Raw genomic sequence first — 21,417 nt, 5'->3', positions numbered from 1 at the left:
TATATATATAATGCATGGATGAATCACTTACTGATTACTTATTTTGTAATCTTTAATCGAAATGTCATAACTTGCTCTTTGTGTGATAAGCTTGCTTAATATCTGTGATGCGTTTGAGACCAATCACATTCCAGTATTTTACGATCCATTTAACAATCGACAGATGAAATCATGTCTCAGCTCAGTGTTTCTGTGTTGTAATGTTATGTTAAATCACATCACTCAAAAACACATCGTAATATGTGGTTGTAAACTTGGTCGTAATGGCAGCTTTAAGTGTTATTTTAGTATTTTTGAGATACCATTATAGATTATATTTTTATTTTGAATTTTTGTTTTGGATATTTTATATTTTTACTTACATTTTTATTGTTTATTAGTATATATAGTTTATTGTAATTTTTAAATGTTCTGTTTCCTTTTTAATTTTAATGTTTTTGTCTGCTTTTGTGATTTTTTTATTAGTTGTTAAATCATTTATAAGTATTTATTCATTTATAAGCATTTATTCATTTTTTTTGTTTATTTTTCTTTCTCTTTTCTATTTTCATTTTAATTTTAGTTCATTTTTGTTGTAATTGTGTTATGTGTTTTTGTCAATATAATTAGTTTTTATTGTTTATAAGTATTTATTTTCTGTTTTCATTTCTCTTTTTTTGTAATTTAGTTATGTGCTTTTGTCATTTATTGTTAGTTTCTTTAAGTATTTAATATGTAGCTTTTTAAATTTGTTTCCTTTTTAATTTTACTTTTTTATGATATATAAATATTTTTTCATATTTATTAATTATGTTAAACATTTTCTATTTCCATTTTAATTTTAATTAAATTGTTTGTAATTTTCTTTTGTGCTTTTGTTAATTTTTGTTTGTTTGTTTATTTTTAATGTTTATATTCTGTTTATTACTTAAATTCATTTGTATTTTTCTGTATAGTTTTTATTTTATTTTATTAGATATATATTATAATATATATAGATAATATATATATATATATATATATATATAAGTAATTGTAGTTATTTTTGTAGTAAGTCAACTTAAACAAAAAAATTACAAATGTTATCCTGACAACTAGCTGAAAAAACATATTTTAATATATATATATATATATTTTTTATTTTTTTTTTTTTTTTTTAATAATTTTTTTTTTATTTAAATTTTTTTAATGGTTTTAGTTTTCGTTTAACTATAGTAACCCTGATGGTGACTCTGTTACTGGTGTTTGAAGATGATGTGGAAAGGGCATTGTAAGCTGGATGGTGTGAGTGTGTGTGCAGCTGCTGTAAGAAGTGTTCCCCGACTGAGACAATCCCACACACCCTGCAGACAGATGCTCAGTAAAATAGGTGTTAAATCGACCCATCCTCCACCGCCTCTGACTCTGTTCCCATCGGCTGCCAGCTCATGTGTGTGCTTATGTTGTTCGAGAGCTGTTCATTCAGGCTGATTATAAATCTTACGGGAGCTTGTGTGTTATTTTGCTTGAGAGCTATTCATTTAGACCTATTATAACATTTAATCTATGTGCTTCCTAGAAAATGTCATTTTGGAGAGTTTCCTGCATCAGTGTGTGAGCAGAGCTCATTTGATCGAGTTAGAAACGGGGTTCAATTAACAGCGCAGTCATCTGTCACTGACCGCATGAATCAAATCCAGCCCTGAGTCATCATTTTAATAACAACACTGTTTGTTTTCAAAGCACAGGGGGCTTATTAAAGGGATTGTTCTCCCAAAACATATAAATCCTGCCATCAGTTATTCAACTATATGTCATTCAAAACTTGCATGATTCTTTTTGCGGGCGCATAAAAGGAAACATTGTGATGAGCTGCTGTTTTCCATGCACTGAAAGTGTAAGAAGTCTCTTCTGTTCACCAAGGCTGCATTTATTTATAAAAAAAATACAGTAAAAACAGTAAAACTGTGAAATATTATTACAATTTAAAATAACTGTTTACTATGTGAATATATGTTAAAATGTAATTTATTTCTGTGATGTAAAGCTGAATTTTCAGCATCATTGCTCCAGTCTTCAGAAATCATTCTAATATGCTGATTTATAAATGGCATTATGGCACATAAATGATGGCAGAACTATTCCATTAAAATCAATAAAGAGAAACCAGAATAGATTATATTCAGACTTTAATTTGGACAATATTTTAAGTGTTATGGCCGTAAGAGGACAGAAGTAGTTGGGTATGCCATAGTTTATATATATTTAATAATTTATTTGTTTGTTTGTTTGTTTTAATTGTTTAATTTTGCAGTATTATATATTATTTGTATATTATTATATTTTTTATTTATATTTAGATGATGTTATTATATTTATATTTTATATTTTGATTATTTATGCTTTTTATTTTGTTCATATTTATTTCAAATTATTTTTCTTTTTTTTTAAATGGTTAATTACAATTCATTTTTATATATTTAAAACATATTTCAAATTGTTAAAATAAAATAAAATAACACTATACAGAAAAATACAAATTAATTTTAAGTAATAAAATAACAGGCTAAACAAAAATAACAAAAGTGCACACATAAGAAAACTACAAAAAAATTTATCAACATTACAATGAAATATTTTTTTTTTAACCTATAATTAATAAATAGAATAAATACTTGTAAATCATTTGCAAAATGAATAAAAATTACAAAAGCAAATAGCAAAGCTACAAAAAAATGTGAAATTAAAAAGGAAACTGTATATAAAAAAGTAAATGCATTTTTTTGCTCAGATGATGTCTATTAAAACTATTTAGTGTTATTAGTATTACTAGGAGGTTTAGGAACTAGATTTTTTCAAAGAAAAACATCAGTGATTCTGAAGGATGTGGAGTGCTGACTCATTTCTGTTACATACTAAAAAGAGAACATTTTTAACCATTGCTATCAGCAGCTCCCTGTTCTGAAAAGTAAAGATTTGAAGTGGTATGTCATAAAAAAAGAGAAGAAGAGTCTCTAGATGAAGTAAACCTGCATTCCCCTCTGGTTTGGTCGTCAGGATACCCACAATGCCTTTCAGAGCTCAGATGATGTCTATCAGCAGCACATGCAGTGTGTAACTTCTGTGTGTTCTGAGGAGAGCAGGAGAAATATCTGTGTCTGGAATGCTGTTAGCTTTCCCAGAATGCCTCGAGCTCTTCACATCCATCAGCAGTGTGCAGGTTTGTGTATTTTGAGGAGAGAGAGAGAAAGCTGAAAGAGATTGATCAATCTAGCGCGTCTTATTTGATTGGCAGCTGAATTTGGCAGCTGTAATGAACCTGTCAGCACTGATTACCGGCAGACTTCTGGATTATTTAGTTATGCTATATAGATGTGATCATACTTTCATCATAATGTTTTGTATTTTGCTAAGAAAAGCATCACTATTATTTTTGCTTGTACTAATTTTCACAAACTGCTAAAGCGTGAACTCTGTTTGCAATAACTGATTTAATCAAAACATGTTATACATCTAGTTTATTTCATAATTAATGATTCTCTAATAACTAATAAAACTTTATAATAAATTATAAATGTTAACATCATTGATTTTCTGTTATCTGTAATTAATTATCTTTGACGTGTTTAATTATAGTTTTGTTTTTTTCTCTATATTTTCGTAAATACGTCTATATAGTTTTTATTAATTTTTTTGTTATTTTAGTACATTATTTAAATAAAGTGAGAAATATTGCTCGCTGGCAACTGGCTGGTACATCAAATAAGTTTAAGTTTCTGTACTATTTTATTTTGCTTCAGTTAATGTATTTATTTCAAGTAATGAAAATAGTTTTTAATGGTTTTCGAGTTTTATTTAACTACAATAACCCCCATATGTCATAAATATCTATAGATTTCCGGTTATAGTTTTTGTATTTTAGGACATTGGCTAAACTAATAATTCAGAAATCCTTCCTTAGCAACTGGCTGACAAAATAGTTTTAAGTTTTGTTTGTATATTTTATTTTTTCATTTTTTGAGTAATTAATATTTTATTTTTAATTTCAAGTAATGATTTTTTTAAAGCTGTTTAATTTTAAATTAGCTTATAACAACCCAGATGTGTATTGTAAAAAGTGCAGTACAAAAAAAAAAAAAAAAAAAAAAGATTTAAAAATACTGGTGTTATTTAAGAGGTTTTTAAATACATTTTTATGCAGATCTTTATAGCACCCAGTTGCACAGATCTGTAATTCACATGATGTTAGTGTTTTTAATCTAGTATTGCTGATATGGGATTTAACTGTTTGTAATCAGTGTGTGAAGTGTAACGCTGCTCTTCTCTCTGTGTTTCAGGCCAAAACGCTGAGGAAACAGATCCAGCAAACCTTTAAGCAGTTCGCAAACCTGAACGACGAGCAGAGCATACAGAAGTTCTTTGAGATCCTGCGCCCGTCTCCAGATGCGACCAAGTAGTGCTTCGCTGTGCTATCTGGGGGTACGTCAGGGCCCTGGCATTTTACTTTTACTGCCCCCTGCTGCTCAACGAGGAATTACATTAGCTGACACTTCCGACCAAAAACAAAATATCTCTTACCAATCTTTAAAAGCTGTATGTTTCATTATACTACATACTTTAGCTGCTGTTCACAAGTTTGGGGTCAGTGATATTTCTTATTTGAAAGAACTGTAATAACTTTTATTCATCAATCTAGAAATGTCTCTTGAGCAGCAAATTAGCATATTATAATACTGATTTCTGAAGATCATGTGACACTGTGAAGACTGGAGTAATGATGCTGAAAATACAGCTTTGCATCACAGAACATAAATTATGTTTTACAATATATTCACATAGAAAACAGCTATTTAAAATTATAATAATATTTCACAATTTTACTGTATTTTTGATCAAATAAATACAGCCTCGATGAGCAGAAGAGACTTACTGGTATTACATTACAGACCCCAGGCTTTAATGCATCCTATAATATATAACAGATCATTATATATTACATCATGGTTTATATTTGGCATATTTTCATTTTGGTGCTATAATGAAAGAATATTCCTAGCTTTAAAATTAGAGGAGCCTTTATAAAAATTAGTTTAATTTTTTAGCCCCTGCTAACTTTTAATGATTTATTTTCTTCTGATTAATCTGAAAATTCCGCTCATCTCTCTGTCCGTCTCAGTCGAGTTGGGTCATACAAGTGGATCTCGCTATCGGTCCAGAGGAGGGAATCAGTTACCTGACAGACAAGGGTTCCACGGTAACACATCTGACATCACCATACCAACAAGCATCTATTTTACATTAAGCCCAGTTGTTTTATTCAGTTGCTTGGTTCTATTTATGAGTAGCTCCGCCCACAGTGGAATCTCATTGTTCCAAATCGTAACTAAAATTAAACTACATATGTTCTTGTTTGCTGACTGGCTGATTTTTGAAGTTTATAAGGAGAAATGTCTTAATTTTAAAGCTTATCTGTCCCATTTATCTCTCTGTCATGATTAATGCGTCTCTGTTTTCTTCAGCCGACACATCTGGCCAACTTCACGCAGGTGCAGAGCATCCATTACTCCTGCGTGGAGGAGAAGGAGAGGAAGGGCGTCTTACAGCTGGACGTGGCAGGAGCCGCTGAGGTGAACCACACTGCAGTTTAAAGATCATGATCAGCCGTGGTTCGTGGAGTAAATGAAATGCAGATCATGTTCTGATTGTAGGATCTAGTGTTTAGTTGGAGATGTGTGACTCAGGAGGGTGTAAATCCAGCTCAACCCTGCGCTGACGGCGCTCTAAGTTCAGTCCATCACTGTTATTTTGGGTTTTGGCGTCTTTGTCTGTACTTTGTCAGTCTTTTTTGCTCTTTCTGATTGTCTGTCTTTTAGGTGCCATTTTTACCCAGATTTAGACGCCGTGGTGGATTTGTTAGACTTATTCAAACCAGTGCTGTTATTATACACTAAGACTAAAACTTTTTTGGTCATTTAAATATAGGTGAAATAAAACAAAATATAAATATTAGATTAAATGTTTTTTCATAAACTGAAAAAAAAGTTGAAAACAAAAAAATAAATAAAACAAAAAAAAGAAAAAAAAATATAAAAAAGAAATAAAAAAAACTAAAAAAAAAAATTAAAATATAATTTTATAATAATAAATGAAAAAAAAAATTTAATTATACATTTTTTATTAAAAAAATAAATGAAAACGACTACTAATAAAAATGACCATACAAATGACCAAACTAATAAAAATGACTATGACATTAAAATGAAATTAAAATGAAAACTGAAAAATATAAAAATATAAAAATTAAAAAAAACCGTTATTAAACAAAAGAGAATTCATAAAACTGAAAAAAAAAAAATGAAAGTTGAAGTACTTAAAGTACTGAAATGAATTAAATAATACTGGAAAAAATAAAATAAAGTGTTACTGTATATATACTACTAATATATTTATTATAATTTTATATAAATGAATTTTAATTATAAATTAATAAATTAATAAAATACTAATAAAAAATGAATACAAAATGGACATGGCAAATGAAAATTACTGCAATTACAAATGAAAATTAAAATGAAACCTAAAAATAAAAAATAAAAAAAAAAAGCTAAAATAGAAATATTAAAATAAAAAGAAATAAAACATGGAGTAAAATATAAAAAATTACAAAAGAAAAGAAATGTTAAAGCTTTGAAGAAGAACTTACTTGGTCTAAAGAAAGTGACGAACCATACTAAAAAAGCTAAAATAAAACTGAAAACGAAAATAAATAAAGAGGTCAAAGATGAAGAATTTCATATTGTTCTTTACTCTATAAAGTGTAACAAGCTGACTTGCCAATGTTAAACCTAAGCTGAATGATGAAAATAAAAGCTTATTATAAAATAATATAATAATAAAAACTAGTTCTAAATATTGATAAATAAAATTAAAGCTAAATAGATATATTGTTTTTTTAATACTAATTATTATATTATTTAACTAAAAAATAGATTACAGAAAATATAATAATAAAAACTAGTTCTAAATATTGATAAATACTAAAATAGTATGTCAGTGATATTAAAATAACACAGATTTAAACTGTTAACTTGTGAGATCATAAGTCCAGTAAAATAAATTACCTTGCTAACTAGTATAATATTTATCAAATCGGTCTAGACCGCATACACAACAAAATATAACAGTGTGTTATGTGTTTATTATTATTATATTTATCTCATCACATTTAATCTAGACAGCGTAATGACAGCTGGAGTCAAAGGAAGCACTGTTGTGGGCGTGTCTTCTTCAGTTGTGGGCGTGTTTTGGGTCAGTGCAGCTGGTCTGTTGTAGCTTGATGTCATGATGAGGCTGCTGTTGCTGATAATGGCTCATTGTGAGTCTGGTCTCTTTCTCGTAGCCTCTCACCATCAGCACGCCTTTCTTCGCCACCGCTGAGAACATGGCCGACCTCATCCACATACACTCTCCCCCTCAACAACCCCCACACACACCCCCACATCCACACACCATAAAAAACACAAGTAACACACAAAACAGGACACATTGATTCAAAAATCTAAGCTCGAAGCAGCACAGCTGTAATGGGACACATTGAGTGGAAAATCTCAGCTCGAAGCAGCACAGCTGTTACACTCTGAAAGAAAAACAACCACCTAGACACAGCAAAACTTAAATTCAACAGACAAGAATCAAATAAAAAAACACCAATTATAGAAAAAAAGTCAAATGCATATTAAAATTCGAAATCCACTTTTGGGTTTGATTCATGAGCTGGTGCTGTGTGTTTTTCTGTCCTACAGAGGGGGAAAGAGCTCTTCCATCCATTCCAAAGTAAGTCATAAATTCACTTCAGTGGCGCTCATGAGCTGTTTAATAAACTGACGTCAGACAGGAGATTGATTTCGAGGAGGTTTGAGCAGCAGTTAGGGCTTAAACACCACCAAAACAGGTCCAAAGTGAAGCATGGGACTATACATCAAACATTTACTATATGTTTATGATAGTTTTGTTAATGATGGTTTTAATGCAATTTTTTTGTGCATGAAGTGAAAAGATTATATTATAAAAATATATAAAATGTTCTATAACTTTTTAATATTTTTAAAATCATTTTTTATTTTTTTTTATCCATTAATTTTTTTTAAAGGGCATCATTAGAAAGTCTGGAGTGAAAAAATAATATTATTATATTCAGTCTTAATATAAGTATAGAAAATGTTTTATACATTTTTAATATTTTTAAAATAATTTTTATTTTATTTAATTTTTTGTCCATTAATTTTTATAAAGAGCATCATTAGAAAATCTGCAGTGAAAAATAGGATTTTATTAAATTCAATCTTAATATAAATATATAAAATGTTTTATAACTTTTAATATTTTTTAAATTATTTTATTTATTTATTTATTTATTTATTTATTTATTTATTTATTTATTTCATCCATGAAGTTTGTCCTAAAGGGCATCATTAGACTAATTTAAAATCAAAAGTATATAATTGTATAAAATATTAACAAAAAATAATATCAGTAAACATAATGCTGTACAAGTTTTTTATTATTAGTGTTATATTAAACATTTATTTTATGTAATGTTTAATTAGAAAAAATAATCTAAATTTCTATATTTTAAATGAGAATTTTTTAAATATTACATATATTTGAACATTTTCTAAATTTAATATGTAACAATATATAATATTGCATTCTATTTAAATATTTTTTAATGATATTTTATTATGTTTTATGATTTATGATCTAATGATTTTTGCCTGGCTTAAAAATACCATATACTACGTTGCAATGTTCTGATTGAGGACTAACAAGAGAGTTTCAGTTCTGCATGTTGCATCTAGTATCATTTTAATTATTGAGTTAGCATGCATATTTGCACCTGATACCAAAAAAATGCCCACATCTAGAAGTTGTCATGTTCACGTGAGCCAGTGGATAAATTTGTCTAGTGTGCATGAAACATCAATAATCACCGTTTTATTTGTTAATGAAATCATTTCTCCACAGACTTGCCAACAATGAGAAGCGTCTGGAGGGGATCCGGGCAGGAGTTCGTGCCATCTCTGTTTCAGGTGAGACACGTCTGACATCAGGTTTATCGAGGATCTGTCAGCGCTGAAAAGAAGTTTACATCAAAATCTGATGCTTACTGGCCAAGACCTTTGTTCAGCTTAAGTCTGAGGAACTTTCATCAGTTCCATTGTCAGAAAGATACAGCAGCAACAGGCTGCATGAATTACATTTGAAGTTTAATACTTTGTGTTTGTTCAAATCAGTTGTAACACTGCTAGTGATATTAAAGCTTAACACTTCATAATCCAATCATATGCCTTTATATGGATAAAAAAAAGCGGAATATTTGGTTTCACTCTAAAATATTACAATCAAATGCACAGCGAATGCGGTTCACAAAGTCTCTAAAAGATGTCTATGTGATGTCTTCAAGATGTTGGGCTGGTGTCTGCAACATCTGCACACATTTAGAGCTCGTCTTCACTTGTATTTCAGATGTTTGATGCTCATGAATGTGTCTTCTGTTTAAAAGCTGTTTACACTGGAGACTTTCAGCATAATCTATATTCAAAAACCACTTTCTGAAGACTGTGTGCATATTTAAATGAAGTCATTTTCATTCTTCTCAATGCAATTTTTAATGCTTCATTTTTGATGTTATTGCACTCATTTCTGGATGTGTTTGTACTGATTTGCATCTGATTTGCATAATTTGTTTAGTGAATCAATTGCTTAAATAACGCAAACTGCAGATGCCGTCAGAGGATGAGTGTTGGTGTGAGTTGAGCTGAGTCTGAGCGTCACAGATCGTGTGTGGTTTATCAGGCTGAAATGTTTTGTCATGGATCTGGATGATAAATATGCTCCATTCCTCCTGCCATATTCTCTAGCTTTGCTTCACTCTCTTTCTCTCTCCATCTGTCGTTCTTCACTGGACTCGGTGGTTCAGACGCCCACCAAAGCTGCTAAAGCTCGGCGCTTTCTCCTTCCGTTTGTCCTCTGTTCCCATGATTCTCCTCCTAAGGGTACACACTGTTCCTGTGTGTGTGTGTGTGTTTCAACACTAACCCTCACCTGCTCTCCACCCTAAACACATGTTCTGCAGTATCACGTCAACATGTATCAGCTGTTTTCCACACAGTCACAGTGCTCTGATACCTTCTCAGCAAATCAGTCTCTTTTATATTCATCGAGCTAGAAGTGTAGATGTGATCTTGAATTATGTTAGTTTTTTTACCTCCTTTGACAATCAAATCACATTCCTTTTATGATTTTGTAACATTATTTATTTATAAAATAATTTAGAATATTTATAATGAATATTATAATATTAATATTCATATATAATTAATATAATATTGTTTTGCTTATTTTGCTTTTTGAAATTATTCATTCAATTAAACATCTGCAAATTATATTTACATAAACAAAAATTATTTTGTTATTTTTTTTGCTTAATTTGCTTTTTGAAATTATTATAAACACATTCCCAGCATCTTCTCATCACTGCAATTTAAAAATATATATATTTATGAGAAATTATATTTTGCATAAACACAAATTATTTTAGGATTTTATTATAAATGTAGTAATTTAATAATAAATAGTTTTAATTGTTTATATATATATATATATATATATATATATATTATATATATATATATATATATTATATTATAGATATTATATATATATAACAATTAATTATATCCAAAATAAAAGTTTTTGTTTACATAGTATGTGTGTATATATTGTGTATATTATTATGTATATATAAATACAAACACATGCATGTATATTTTTAAGAAAATATGTTATATTTATATATAATATAACATTTATAGAATATAAATATATACATGTAAATATTTTCTAAATATATACTGTATGTGTGTGTATTTATATATGCATAATACAGTACACATGCATATATTATGTAAACAAAAACTTATTTTGGATGTGATTAATCGGAATTTGACTGCACATATATATATATGTGTGTGTGTGTGTGTGTGTGTGTGTGTGTATAATGCATTTGTATTATTTAAAAATAGTATAATTATAATAATATTGTAAAATATTAAAATTGTAATAATAAAATTAAATATATTTAAATAAAATAATAAATTTTATAAATTAAACAAAATATACATTACAGTACAGCCAATTTTCTTAATGCAAATAATTTTTTCTATTGATTTAGTGATGAAATACTCACACAATTTTTATTTTAAATTTTTTGCTAATTACATTCAACGTATAAACCGTGCCTCCAAATAAGATCAGAGATTTTTCCATGAGAAATGCACTGAATTAGACCCGTGGCAGAACAATCCAGGCAGATGTGTGTCCACGTCCCAATTGAATCTCATCCCACACATTCCTGCAGCACGTCTAACCCAATATAACCCACACTAATGACTCCCAGAACAGCATGAACAAAACACATTTACTGCAGGAGCTGCTCACACACACCAGTTAACCGCTTCAAATTCACGACCAATGTGTGTTTTCATGTCTGCTGATGAATTAACCTTTCTCCTCTCCTCTCTTCTCCTCTCCGTTCTTTGCATGGACCTGCAGAAGATCTTAGCGGAGATGGTAATGTCTGACTTGCAATCTTCATTTCTTTCCTCAGACTAACTCTCTGCTCTGTGTGCGTTTGGAAAGTTACTGGAATCTCGTCAGTCTTGCGTAGATTGTAGTTTAGTTGTAGTGTGTGAATGTGAGTCTCCTTCACTTTAAGTGCACTTGAAGTCTCTTTTGCTCCCTGCATTCCTCTCAGGGCACTTTAAAGGTGCAATTACTTAGAGAAGCGAGTGACCTCTCCAAAAAAAAAAAGCAAAAAACTGCTGGACTAAATCTGTTTTGCATGAAGACGAAAGAGTCACTTCCTTCCCCTCGTCTTTCTCAAGCTCGACCACAGAGCTGCTCTCTGATTGGCCGGTCAGACAGACACTCAGATGGAGTTTAAAAAAAAGAGAAGTGCACTTGAGTTTGAGTGTGTGTGTGTTGGCTGGTTGTCTGGCTGTAGTTTGTGTAGTGGAAGGTTCTGCGTGTTTGGGGTGGTGCAGTGACCGAGTGGGCGTTATTTTGGCTGGTGTGTGTGAGAGACTGACCGCTGCTGCTTCTGTCTCCCTGCAGAAACAGACGACTACGCAGAGATCATAGATGAGGAGGACACCTACACCATGCCCTCCAGTAAGTACCCTCGCTCGTGCCACCTTTTAAGTGTGTGCAACTGCTGTCTTCCGGGATCCAGATGTTTCTGTCCAAATCCGTATGGTTTTCCGAGCCAAATCCTGACCTTTTTTTTTTCCTGTCTGGCTCTTTTGGTTTGTTGATGTGGCGGCAAATGAAATTTAAAGTATCCAGCTCTGACATTCCAGAATATTCTCTCTGGAAACTCAGTTTGTGTTGTGCTGTAGAAGGTTCAATTTATCATAAATTAAATTAAAGCAGGTCATATTTGGGTGTAATTCAGATGCAGAGGGATTTTTTTTTTTTAAAGCATGCATGTACGTGTTTGGATTGAACTCAATCTGACATATTTGCTTCGGGGATGATTCAAGGATTCATAAAGTATTAATCATCTGTGAAAATGCTCATTTTCTTTTATGGTTTGGAGTTTATTTATGAATTAGCTTTATATAAACGCATTGGAAGTCTGTGATGTGTCCTGATTTAGTGAGTGTGTGTGAGTCAGCGACTGCACTCTGACATTCACGAGTGTGTGACTTGTGTGTGTTCAAGACAAAAAAAAAATCATCATTTACTCAACGTCATGTTGTTCCTTGACCTGCATGGTTTTCTAACGTGCAGCACAAAAGCAGATGTTTAGCAGAATGTTCCTGCTGCTCTTTTCCGTTCAGTGAAAGCAGATGGGTTCCCAGCTAACAGAAAATGCTCTCAGAACTTTGGCTTAAACTTGGCATTCGTTCTGACTTATCTGGTCTTTAATAATGTTCTCAAAACAAAACAATAGCACAAAAACATTTTTCATGCATTGTTCATGGAACTTTTTGCTGAAATGTTCTGACATTTTTTAAATGTGGCTACTTTCAGAATGTTCAGAGAACATTCAAATGTAACATTCCGATAATGTTTCCAAAATTCTAAAAATGAATGCTCACTTAACCAGGAAAAAGATTTTTAAAACATTAAAAAAAAACCTGACATTTTAAACATTCTGAGAACATTCAGACATAACGTTTCTGGGAACATTAGAAAACCGTTCTTAGAGCAGATTATTTTTGTTAGCTGGGTGTCAAGCTCCGAAAGAACAAAAGAGTTGTTGATATAACTCGTGCACTATATTAAAAGTCTTCTAAAGGCAAATAAAAATACATTTAAATGAGATGGAAAACAACTTATTATAAATATATTATAAAAAAGTTATGTTTTGGAGAAATGTATCAATATTAAGTGATGTTTGCTCTTAAAATGAGAAAAGATATTTGCCAGTGAGGTAAAAAAAAATAAACCTGTTGCATTTATTTTTCTTACATCATTCGTTAGTTACTTTCTTTATATGTAAATGAACAGCATGAGCGTTTTTTTTTGTGTTTTATGCTTTGTAATGACAGATGAGTAAATGCTCCCAGGATTATGTTTTTGTCATTTTGTTAATGGCACTTTCGGTTCCCTGAAATAGTTTTTATAATTTATTGCTCATTGTACAGGCAATTTTTTTATGTTGTCCTCTACATCATTTTTGTAATATGCTGAATGCACAGGTTTTATAACAGCTCTGTGGTGATTGTTTGACATGTCTGTCATTGATAAGTGTGTGCAGCTCTCCACATATCATCCCTCTGTTTCTCTCTCTCTCTCTCTCTCTCTCTCTCTCTCTCTCTCTCTCATCCTGAGCTTTAATTCTGATCTAAAAGCCCAATCTCTGACTTTTCTCTTTAACAACCAGCCGAATGCTATGGATTAGACGCAGGTAACGCCATCCCTCTGTTTGTGTTTCTCTCTTTCTTTTCTGTTTCTCTGTCTCTCTGTCTCAGTTTTGCTGTGTGCTTGTGTTAGAAGAAGGTTCATCCTCATATCACAGACTAATGCAGGTTTCATCAAATAATTTTTATGCATTTCATGGCAATCGAACCCATGACTTGACATTGTTAGTGCTACGATCTAACTTACAGAAGTTATGATATAAAAAAAGTGTTGTGTGTCACACAGCATCTTCAAGGCATTATATTATTGTTAAGCAACTTTGTATTATTACTGTGTATAATGTCATTTATACCTATTTGTAATATCATTATTAATTATATCCCATTAACATTAAATACTTTGTGTAACTGAAAACCTGCAGAAGTCGTTGATATGTAGCCAAAAAAATAGATTATTATTTTGGTTTTGCTCATTTATACTTTTCAAATAATTTGTTTGTTTGTTTGTTTGTTTGCATTTAATTTTTTTTTTTATAAATTTATATTTAATTTTTGTAGGTTTTAAATGTTTGGAATCACTATGATTTTTATTTATTTATTTTTACTTTGATATTCAGCATTAAAACGATCAAAAATCACATTAAAGACATGTTTAAAAAAAGATTTATTTTTCAAATAAATTGTGCATTTATTATTTTTAGCTTTTTATTTTGCTTTATCATGATTTCTACTGAACATTAAGGACTTTATTGAAGACTTATTTCATTACAGGTCATGTACATTAGTCAGAGTGTACTTCATATTTATTATGACAAATGAAAATGGGTCTGGCATATCTGTGCAGTTTGTTCTTCTCAGTGTTTTAGATTTCTCATAGCCATCTAGTGACTGTCCTTCTGTCCATCACAGCCTCGTCTTCATTCATGTCCACTTAAATATGGCGTCCACCCTGACTGAGGTCTTCTGTTCATGTCCTCGGTGTTTCTAAACTTGCAATTGGCGACTTTCAAGTGATTTGATAAATGGCTGAGCTCTGCATTCAGTAAAGTTTGTTGATCTCGTGTGCAGCATGTCGCTCTTCTGAACTTATATGATGTTTAGAGCTTGTAGTTTGTGGATTCCTCAGTTGCTGAGCTTCAGGTTTGTGACGGTTGGTTTCTTGTGTTTTTCATCTGTAGCTCAGGACTATGAGATCCAGCGGGACAGAATTGAGTTGGGACGGTGTATCGGCGAGGGCCAGTTTGGTGATGTCCACCAAGGGGTTTACATCAGTCCGGTAAACAACAGATTCATCCTCCACACGGTCCACAGAAATATTAATCTGCATTTGCCATGAATATAGAGTGCCAGCTGGTGGCCCTTTAAATTTATTTGTCAGAAAAAGTCAATTCATGTCAGAATCCCATGTTACAAATAATATTAACCATAAAAACCTAATATAAACTATCTCAGAAAAAAAACATTAAGCTAAACCAAATGTTGTAGTTAAGAAGTATAATTTAAAATACATACTTTTATATAATTTTATGTAACAAAAAAAATCATACTTTTGGTCATTTTAAAGTAGAGATTTTATATAATTTAAAAAACAAAAAAAACAATAATTTAATACATTTTAAACATAATATAAAAAATTAATACACAACCCAAATTAGCTCTCTATTGATCAAGCAAATATATTTGTTACATTTATGGAATACATTTTATATGGAATATACATTTTTTATATATAAAATATGTTTATATAATATCTAAGTTTATTACTGAGTCTACTTAGTGAGGTCTTAATTCAGGCTAAATCTGCAACCAATCTTTTTTTTTTCTTCTTCCAAATAAATACATTTTAAATCATTTGAACAATTTAATGTTTTTGTTGTTGCTGTTTAGATTTGTATGCATGTTTTATGCTATTATGTTTAGAACAGTCACAGATAAGCAGGTTTAAAACTGTATTTATGATATAAAAAATGTTTTAATACAAGTTCTAATATTTATAATTACATTTTTTTCTAGATTTTCCAAATGTATTTTATAACCTATTCCCTACTGCTCTTTACTAAGCTGAAACGTCTCTGTTTGTGGATCTACTGTTTTGCTACTACGTGCTTTTAATTGGTCATCTTCCGGAATACATTCAGATGGTTTTTGAGTTTGTGCGTGTGTTTGACGTGGAGCATGTGCTCTGCCTGACAGGAGAATCCAGCATTATCAGTGGCCATTAAGACGTGTAAGAACTGCACTTCAGACAGCGTGCGTGAGAAGTTCCTGCAGGAAGCTCGTGAGTATCAAGTGTTCACACTAGTGACCTACAGTACATCACTACAGAATTCATTCAAGCTGATGCAAATCTGCTTTGCGAAGTTTCTTTTTTAGCATGGCTGTTTCATCTGAACACGTGATTCTTGATAGCCCCATTTAATTTGAAATTTTATTTTATTCATTTATATTTATTTTTTTTTCAAGTTGAATATGAGGAAGTCTCTACTGCAACATTTACACACTTTAAGAGAAGTCAGAATCCCACAAAACCAGACTTATTTTGCAAAAGTGTGGTGGAGTGAGAATATTGTGTTCAGCCTGTGTGAATTTATGTTTGACAGTGACAATGCGGCAGTTTGACCATCCGCACATTGTGAAGTTGATTGGAATAATCACTGAAAATCCCGTCTGGATCATCATGGAGCTGTGCACGCTTGGAGAGGTCAGACAGTGTCACCCCCCCATTTTTGAACATAGACGTGAAAGTGCACAATTATAATTAATGAACAGCTTTTGAATACAGACGTAAGGTTGGACTCTTTTTAAAGAAGACAATCAGCAGATTATTGTAGAAGTGGAATCATTTAAAAAAGTATAAGTAAAAGTCTAAATTTACTGTAAAGAAAATGCACTGTACAATTTTTTTCATAACAGGTTTTACTCTAAAATTGCTATAAAATTAAGCCTTATGTTTAAATAAGTTGTGCTGCAAATTTGAAGTTGATATTATAAAAATTTTATTTAGGGTGTTATACCACAAACAGCCACCAGGTGACACCCAAACTCCATTGAAATTTATTATTGAATCATTTTACACACCTTAAGTCACAAATGTCTAAATTTCTCTGTCAGTATCACAAAATAACCACTAATATGGAATTTTGAGACTCAGACTTTTCCAATGATATGTATTTTGTCAAGATTATTAAAAGTTATGATTGTAAAATACCGTAATGCATTTTGTAATATGACACATGACCCCGCCCACTTAAGATGTTTAAGTACGATTTCCAAAGCAATGTCCTGATTTCAAAAAGGTTTTCACAGAATGAATTTAGAGTTTTTAAGCTTTCAAATGATATCAAGGCAATTAATTATGTAATAGCTGTGGGCCCACCGGTGAGCCAGTGCTTTTTTTATATTATACTTGCTATAAAATAATCTGGAAATCTCCATTGAGAACTATTTGATTCCTTTTTAGTTGAGGTCATTCTTGCAAATAAGGAAGTACAACCTCGATCTGTCCGCGCTGATTCTGTTTGCCTACCAGCTGAGCACAGCGCTGGCGTACCTGGAGAGCAAACGCTTCGTGCACAGGTGACTGAAGTTTGGAGATCTCCACAAGCTCAACTCAAGCTTTCATCAGTTTTCTGACCGTAATGCGCTGAGGTGAATGTGTGCTTTACGCAGGGACATCGCTGCCAGGAACGTGTTGGTGTCTTCCACGGATTGTGTGAAACTTGGGGATTTCGGTCTTTCCAGATACATGGAGGACAGTTCCTATTATAAAGGTATATCACACTGCACTTCTGTTTGTCGTTTAACAAGCAATCAACCAAAATACAACATCATTAGCTTCATATGCATGTGCAAGTCTCGTAGGTTTCCATTATAGCACTTCTTGCATTTTAGAGGCCGATTAAAGCTGCTGGAAAACGTTATTACGAATGCAAATAGGCATGTCTCAGAAATGTTAGCAGAATAAGGACGTGGCGGCCTCTGGTGGATAGTGAAGGTGTGTTTGATTTGCTCATAGTGTGTGAACAGTACTGTGTGTTTTTCAGCTTCTAAAGGGAAACTGCCCATCAAATGGATGGCTCCTGAATCCATAAACTTCCGTCGGTTTACCTCAGCCAGCGACGTCTGGATGTTTGGTGAGTGCGTAACGTTTTTTATGAATATTTCATGTTACTGTATTCTTACAGTTTGAAACCATCAACATACACCCTGAACACCATCTTTCTGTTATTAATACTATTTTAGTTTTATTGGAAACATGTTTATAGTTGCGTATTTTTATTTTTTTTTTATATTGAGTATTATTTTGTTTAATTTCACAGTTTAATAATAAAAGATAAAACCTTTAAGATTTTTAAACATTTTATATATATAAATATATATATATATATATATATATATCAGGCATCGAAGGTTGAGTCAAAACATTGCAGATAAAACAAAATAAAAATTTTTTTTAGTTTGGGTTGTATTTTCTTTATAAATAGAAACATTTTATATATATATATATATATATATATATATATATATATATATATATATGTGTATATTGGAATTTTATAATAGATGTTTATCCTACACACCTATGAATGATTCGGATGTGCGATACTTTCCATCTTTATTTGTATTTTTTTTGGACATTATTTACCTTTATTTAGAATGAGATAAGACAGGGGATCAGCTCTGGTGAAAAAAGAAAAGAAAATATTTTAAATATAATATTACCTATTTTTCATTTACTGTTCTGTAGTAATTGTTTTATTGTATTTTTATTGAGTAAACTTTCAGTTTCTCAAAAACACAGCCCACCGCTGAAGTCCTGTGTGTATTTGTGGTCACTGAGGCAGATTTCTCCCCTCTCAGGTGTGTGTATGTGGGAAATCCTCATGTTCGGCATCAAGCCCTTCCAGGGCGTGAAGAATAATGACGTGATCGGGCGGATAGAGAACGGCGAGAGGTTAGCGATGCCCCTGAACTGCCCTCCGACCCTCTACAGCCTGATGACCAAATGCTGGGCGTACGACCCCAGCAAACGCCCGCGCTTCACCGAGCTCAAGACTCAGCTCAGGTCAGTGTGGTGCTGATGTATGTTCTCTGCTTCTGACACTAGAGGTCTCTGTTGAGCTTCCAGAGCGTTACAGCCAAGATCACCAACAAAACAACTTTGAGCCATAATGCACAAAAAATTAACCATTTATCATCCACTGCCCTGCATCATATTTGCTGAATAAAATCCAATACTTGTTTCTTACTAGTTTTGTGCTGCTAATTCCAAAAATATTGTTGTTGTATTTTTTCATTGTTGTAGCATGTCACACAAGATCAGCTTTTCCCCTTCAGGCCACATTCAATCTGAACAATACATAACATCTCAGCACTGTACAGCTGTAAAACACTCATCAGGACGTTTCATCTGTAAATAGCACATACACACATTCACAATTCTGCCTATTGATTTTTCTCTCTTTATTTTATTACCACATTATCTTTTTTATTTATTGTCTGTTCTCTTAATTATTAGTGTTTTATTTCACTCTATTACCTTAAATTATATGTATGTCTGCAGTATGTCTGTACTTTCTGTCCTGGAAGCTCCTGACACCAAGACGAATTCCTTGGCAATAAAGCTCTTTCTGATTCTGATTTTTTGACATGAAACAGAGTATTTGAACATATTTTACCACTTCTTTTGCAGATTATAAGTTAAATTACATGTTTTGAATGCTTCATATTTTGAACTTTTGACAGCTGAGTGATTTTGTTATTTTTGATAAGTGCCTTTAAACTGTTACATATATATAAATCGAAAAATATGTAATATTATTTTATTAAAAAACTGTATTTGCTGGAACGTTTTTATTGATATTTTGATAACTCAGCATCATCAATTAGGTAATATTAAGCCTTTTTTATTTATATATATATATATATATATATATAATATATATATATATATATATATATATTATTTTTTTTTAATTGCAAGATGCAAGGCTGTGCTTATTAATAATTTAATGATGAATTTCAGCATTTTAAATGTTGGCAGTACAATTAAGTTTTTCACTAGTTCTGTGTACCATTGATAAAGAAAAGAAACAAAGACTGTCAGAAAATCTTACTCATGTACTAGTCTTAAATGGCTTGAAATACACATGTAAAGCATTAATTACACACCTAATGTGTATCGGTTGCATTTCTTTTTCTTTTTGTTCTAGCCTCAAAAATATCTTCTCGTCTTTGTCAGGAAGAAAATAAGATGCCCAGACATGTGTTTGTCAAATGCACATCACACATTCTCTCTCTGTCTCTCTCTGCAGCACTATCCTGGACGAGGAGAAGGCCCAGCAGGAGGAGCGTTTCCGTATGGAGATGAGGAGACAGGTCACCGTGTCCTGGGACTCTGGGAATTCAGACGAGGCGCCTCCTAAGGTCAGATCTGCACTTTCAGATGCACTTCAGATGTAAAGGATACAAAACAGCTGTTTACTGGATTAAACGATGTGTTTGGAAAGACCTCTGGTCCCGATCAGGTCTAAATTGAGTGTATGTGTATGTTTAGTCTGTTTCAAACAGTGCTTTTATTTTATTCCACAGCCCAGCAGACCTGGTTACCCGAGTCCTCGATCCAGTGATGGCTATTTCCCAAGCCAACACGCAACAAATAATACATGAAAATATTATTATATATAAAAAAGAAACTGCACGACTCATATTCATAGGCTTCAACATCAATACACATATCCATAGGCTTAATGTTGAGATACAAGTCTATGTATCAAAAAAGAAAGTACAACTGCACGACTCATATCCATAGGCTTGTTTAATCATACACTTAACCACACCAACGTTAATCCCACCAAACTTACAAAAAATAAAATACACAAATGTGACCAAAAACCATAAAAACAAGTAATAAGGGAAATAATAAATTTCTCAATTTTTAAATATAAATATAAAAAATCTAAATATTGAAAAAATCCCCTTAAAAGTTGTCTACATGAAGTTCTGAGCAATGCATATTACTAATCAAAAATTAATTTTTAATATATTTACTTTAGGAAATTTACAAAATATCTTCATGGAACATGATCTTTACTTAATATCCTAATGATTTTTGGCATAAAAGAAAAATCGATAATTTTGACCCATAACATTGTATTTTTGGTTATTGCTACAAATATACCCCAGAAACATAAAAAATCTAATATTCTCCAAAAACAAAAAAAACGTTTATTAATGCAGTATAATGTGGACTTTCTGTATTTGTACAGATTTCTGTATTTTCCAGCCTGATGAATTGAGTAAATTCAAGGATTGCTAGTAACCTGAAGTTGACAATGCAACCATGTTTTTATATTTGTCATTAAAATTGTTTTGTTAAAAAATTTGTTGAAATACCACTTCGGTATTTCTGCTTTCTATATAGTTTAAATGTTTGAAAGCAGAGAAATTAAGCAGCCGCACATATAAGTATTGTTATTTTACTGCTGTTCTGTAAAATGAAATGTATCATTATTATTATGATTATGATTAT

At 31.5% G+C, this 21,417-nt stretch overlaps 1 protein-coding gene across 1 annotated transcript in view; it reads left to right on the top strand.

The window, feature by feature from the left end:
• The window catches only part of LOC109058674 (focal adhesion kinase 1-like), a 37,333-nt gene that overhangs the window by 2,154 nt on the left and 13,762 nt on the right, over positions 1-21,417 (top strand). The window contains 19 exon segments of the mRNA XM_042746003.1: positions 4,296-4,441; positions 5,140-5,212; positions 5,478-5,585; positions 7,358-7,481; positions 7,761-7,791; positions 8,983-9,047; positions 9,924-10,013; positions 11,572-11,589; positions 12,133-12,189; positions 13,910-13,933; positions 15,065-15,162; positions 16,080-16,164; positions 16,487-16,587; positions 17,347-17,462; positions 17,556-17,656; positions 17,930-18,019; positions 18,747-18,951; positions 20,201-20,312; positions 20,478-20,550. Of these exon segments, the coding sequence (XP_042601937.1) occupies positions 4,296-4,441; positions 5,140-5,212; positions 5,478-5,585; positions 7,358-7,481; positions 7,761-7,791; positions 8,983-9,047; positions 9,924-10,013; positions 11,572-11,589; positions 12,133-12,189; positions 13,910-13,933; positions 15,065-15,162; positions 16,080-16,164; positions 16,487-16,587; positions 17,347-17,462; positions 17,556-17,656; positions 17,930-18,019; positions 18,747-18,951; positions 20,201-20,312; positions 20,478-20,550 (1,717 nt within the window).

This window comes from Cyprinus carpio, chromosome B19, assembly GCF_018340385.1.
Source record: "Cyprinus carpio isolate SPL01 chromosome B19, ASM1834038v1, whole genome shotgun sequence".
Lineage (NCBI taxonomy): Eukaryota > Metazoa > Chordata > Actinopteri > Cypriniformes > Cyprinidae > Cyprinus > Cyprinus carpio.
The sequence above is the reverse complement of the archived record's forward strand: the minus strand, read 5'-3'. Positions and strand labels throughout refer to the sequence as shown.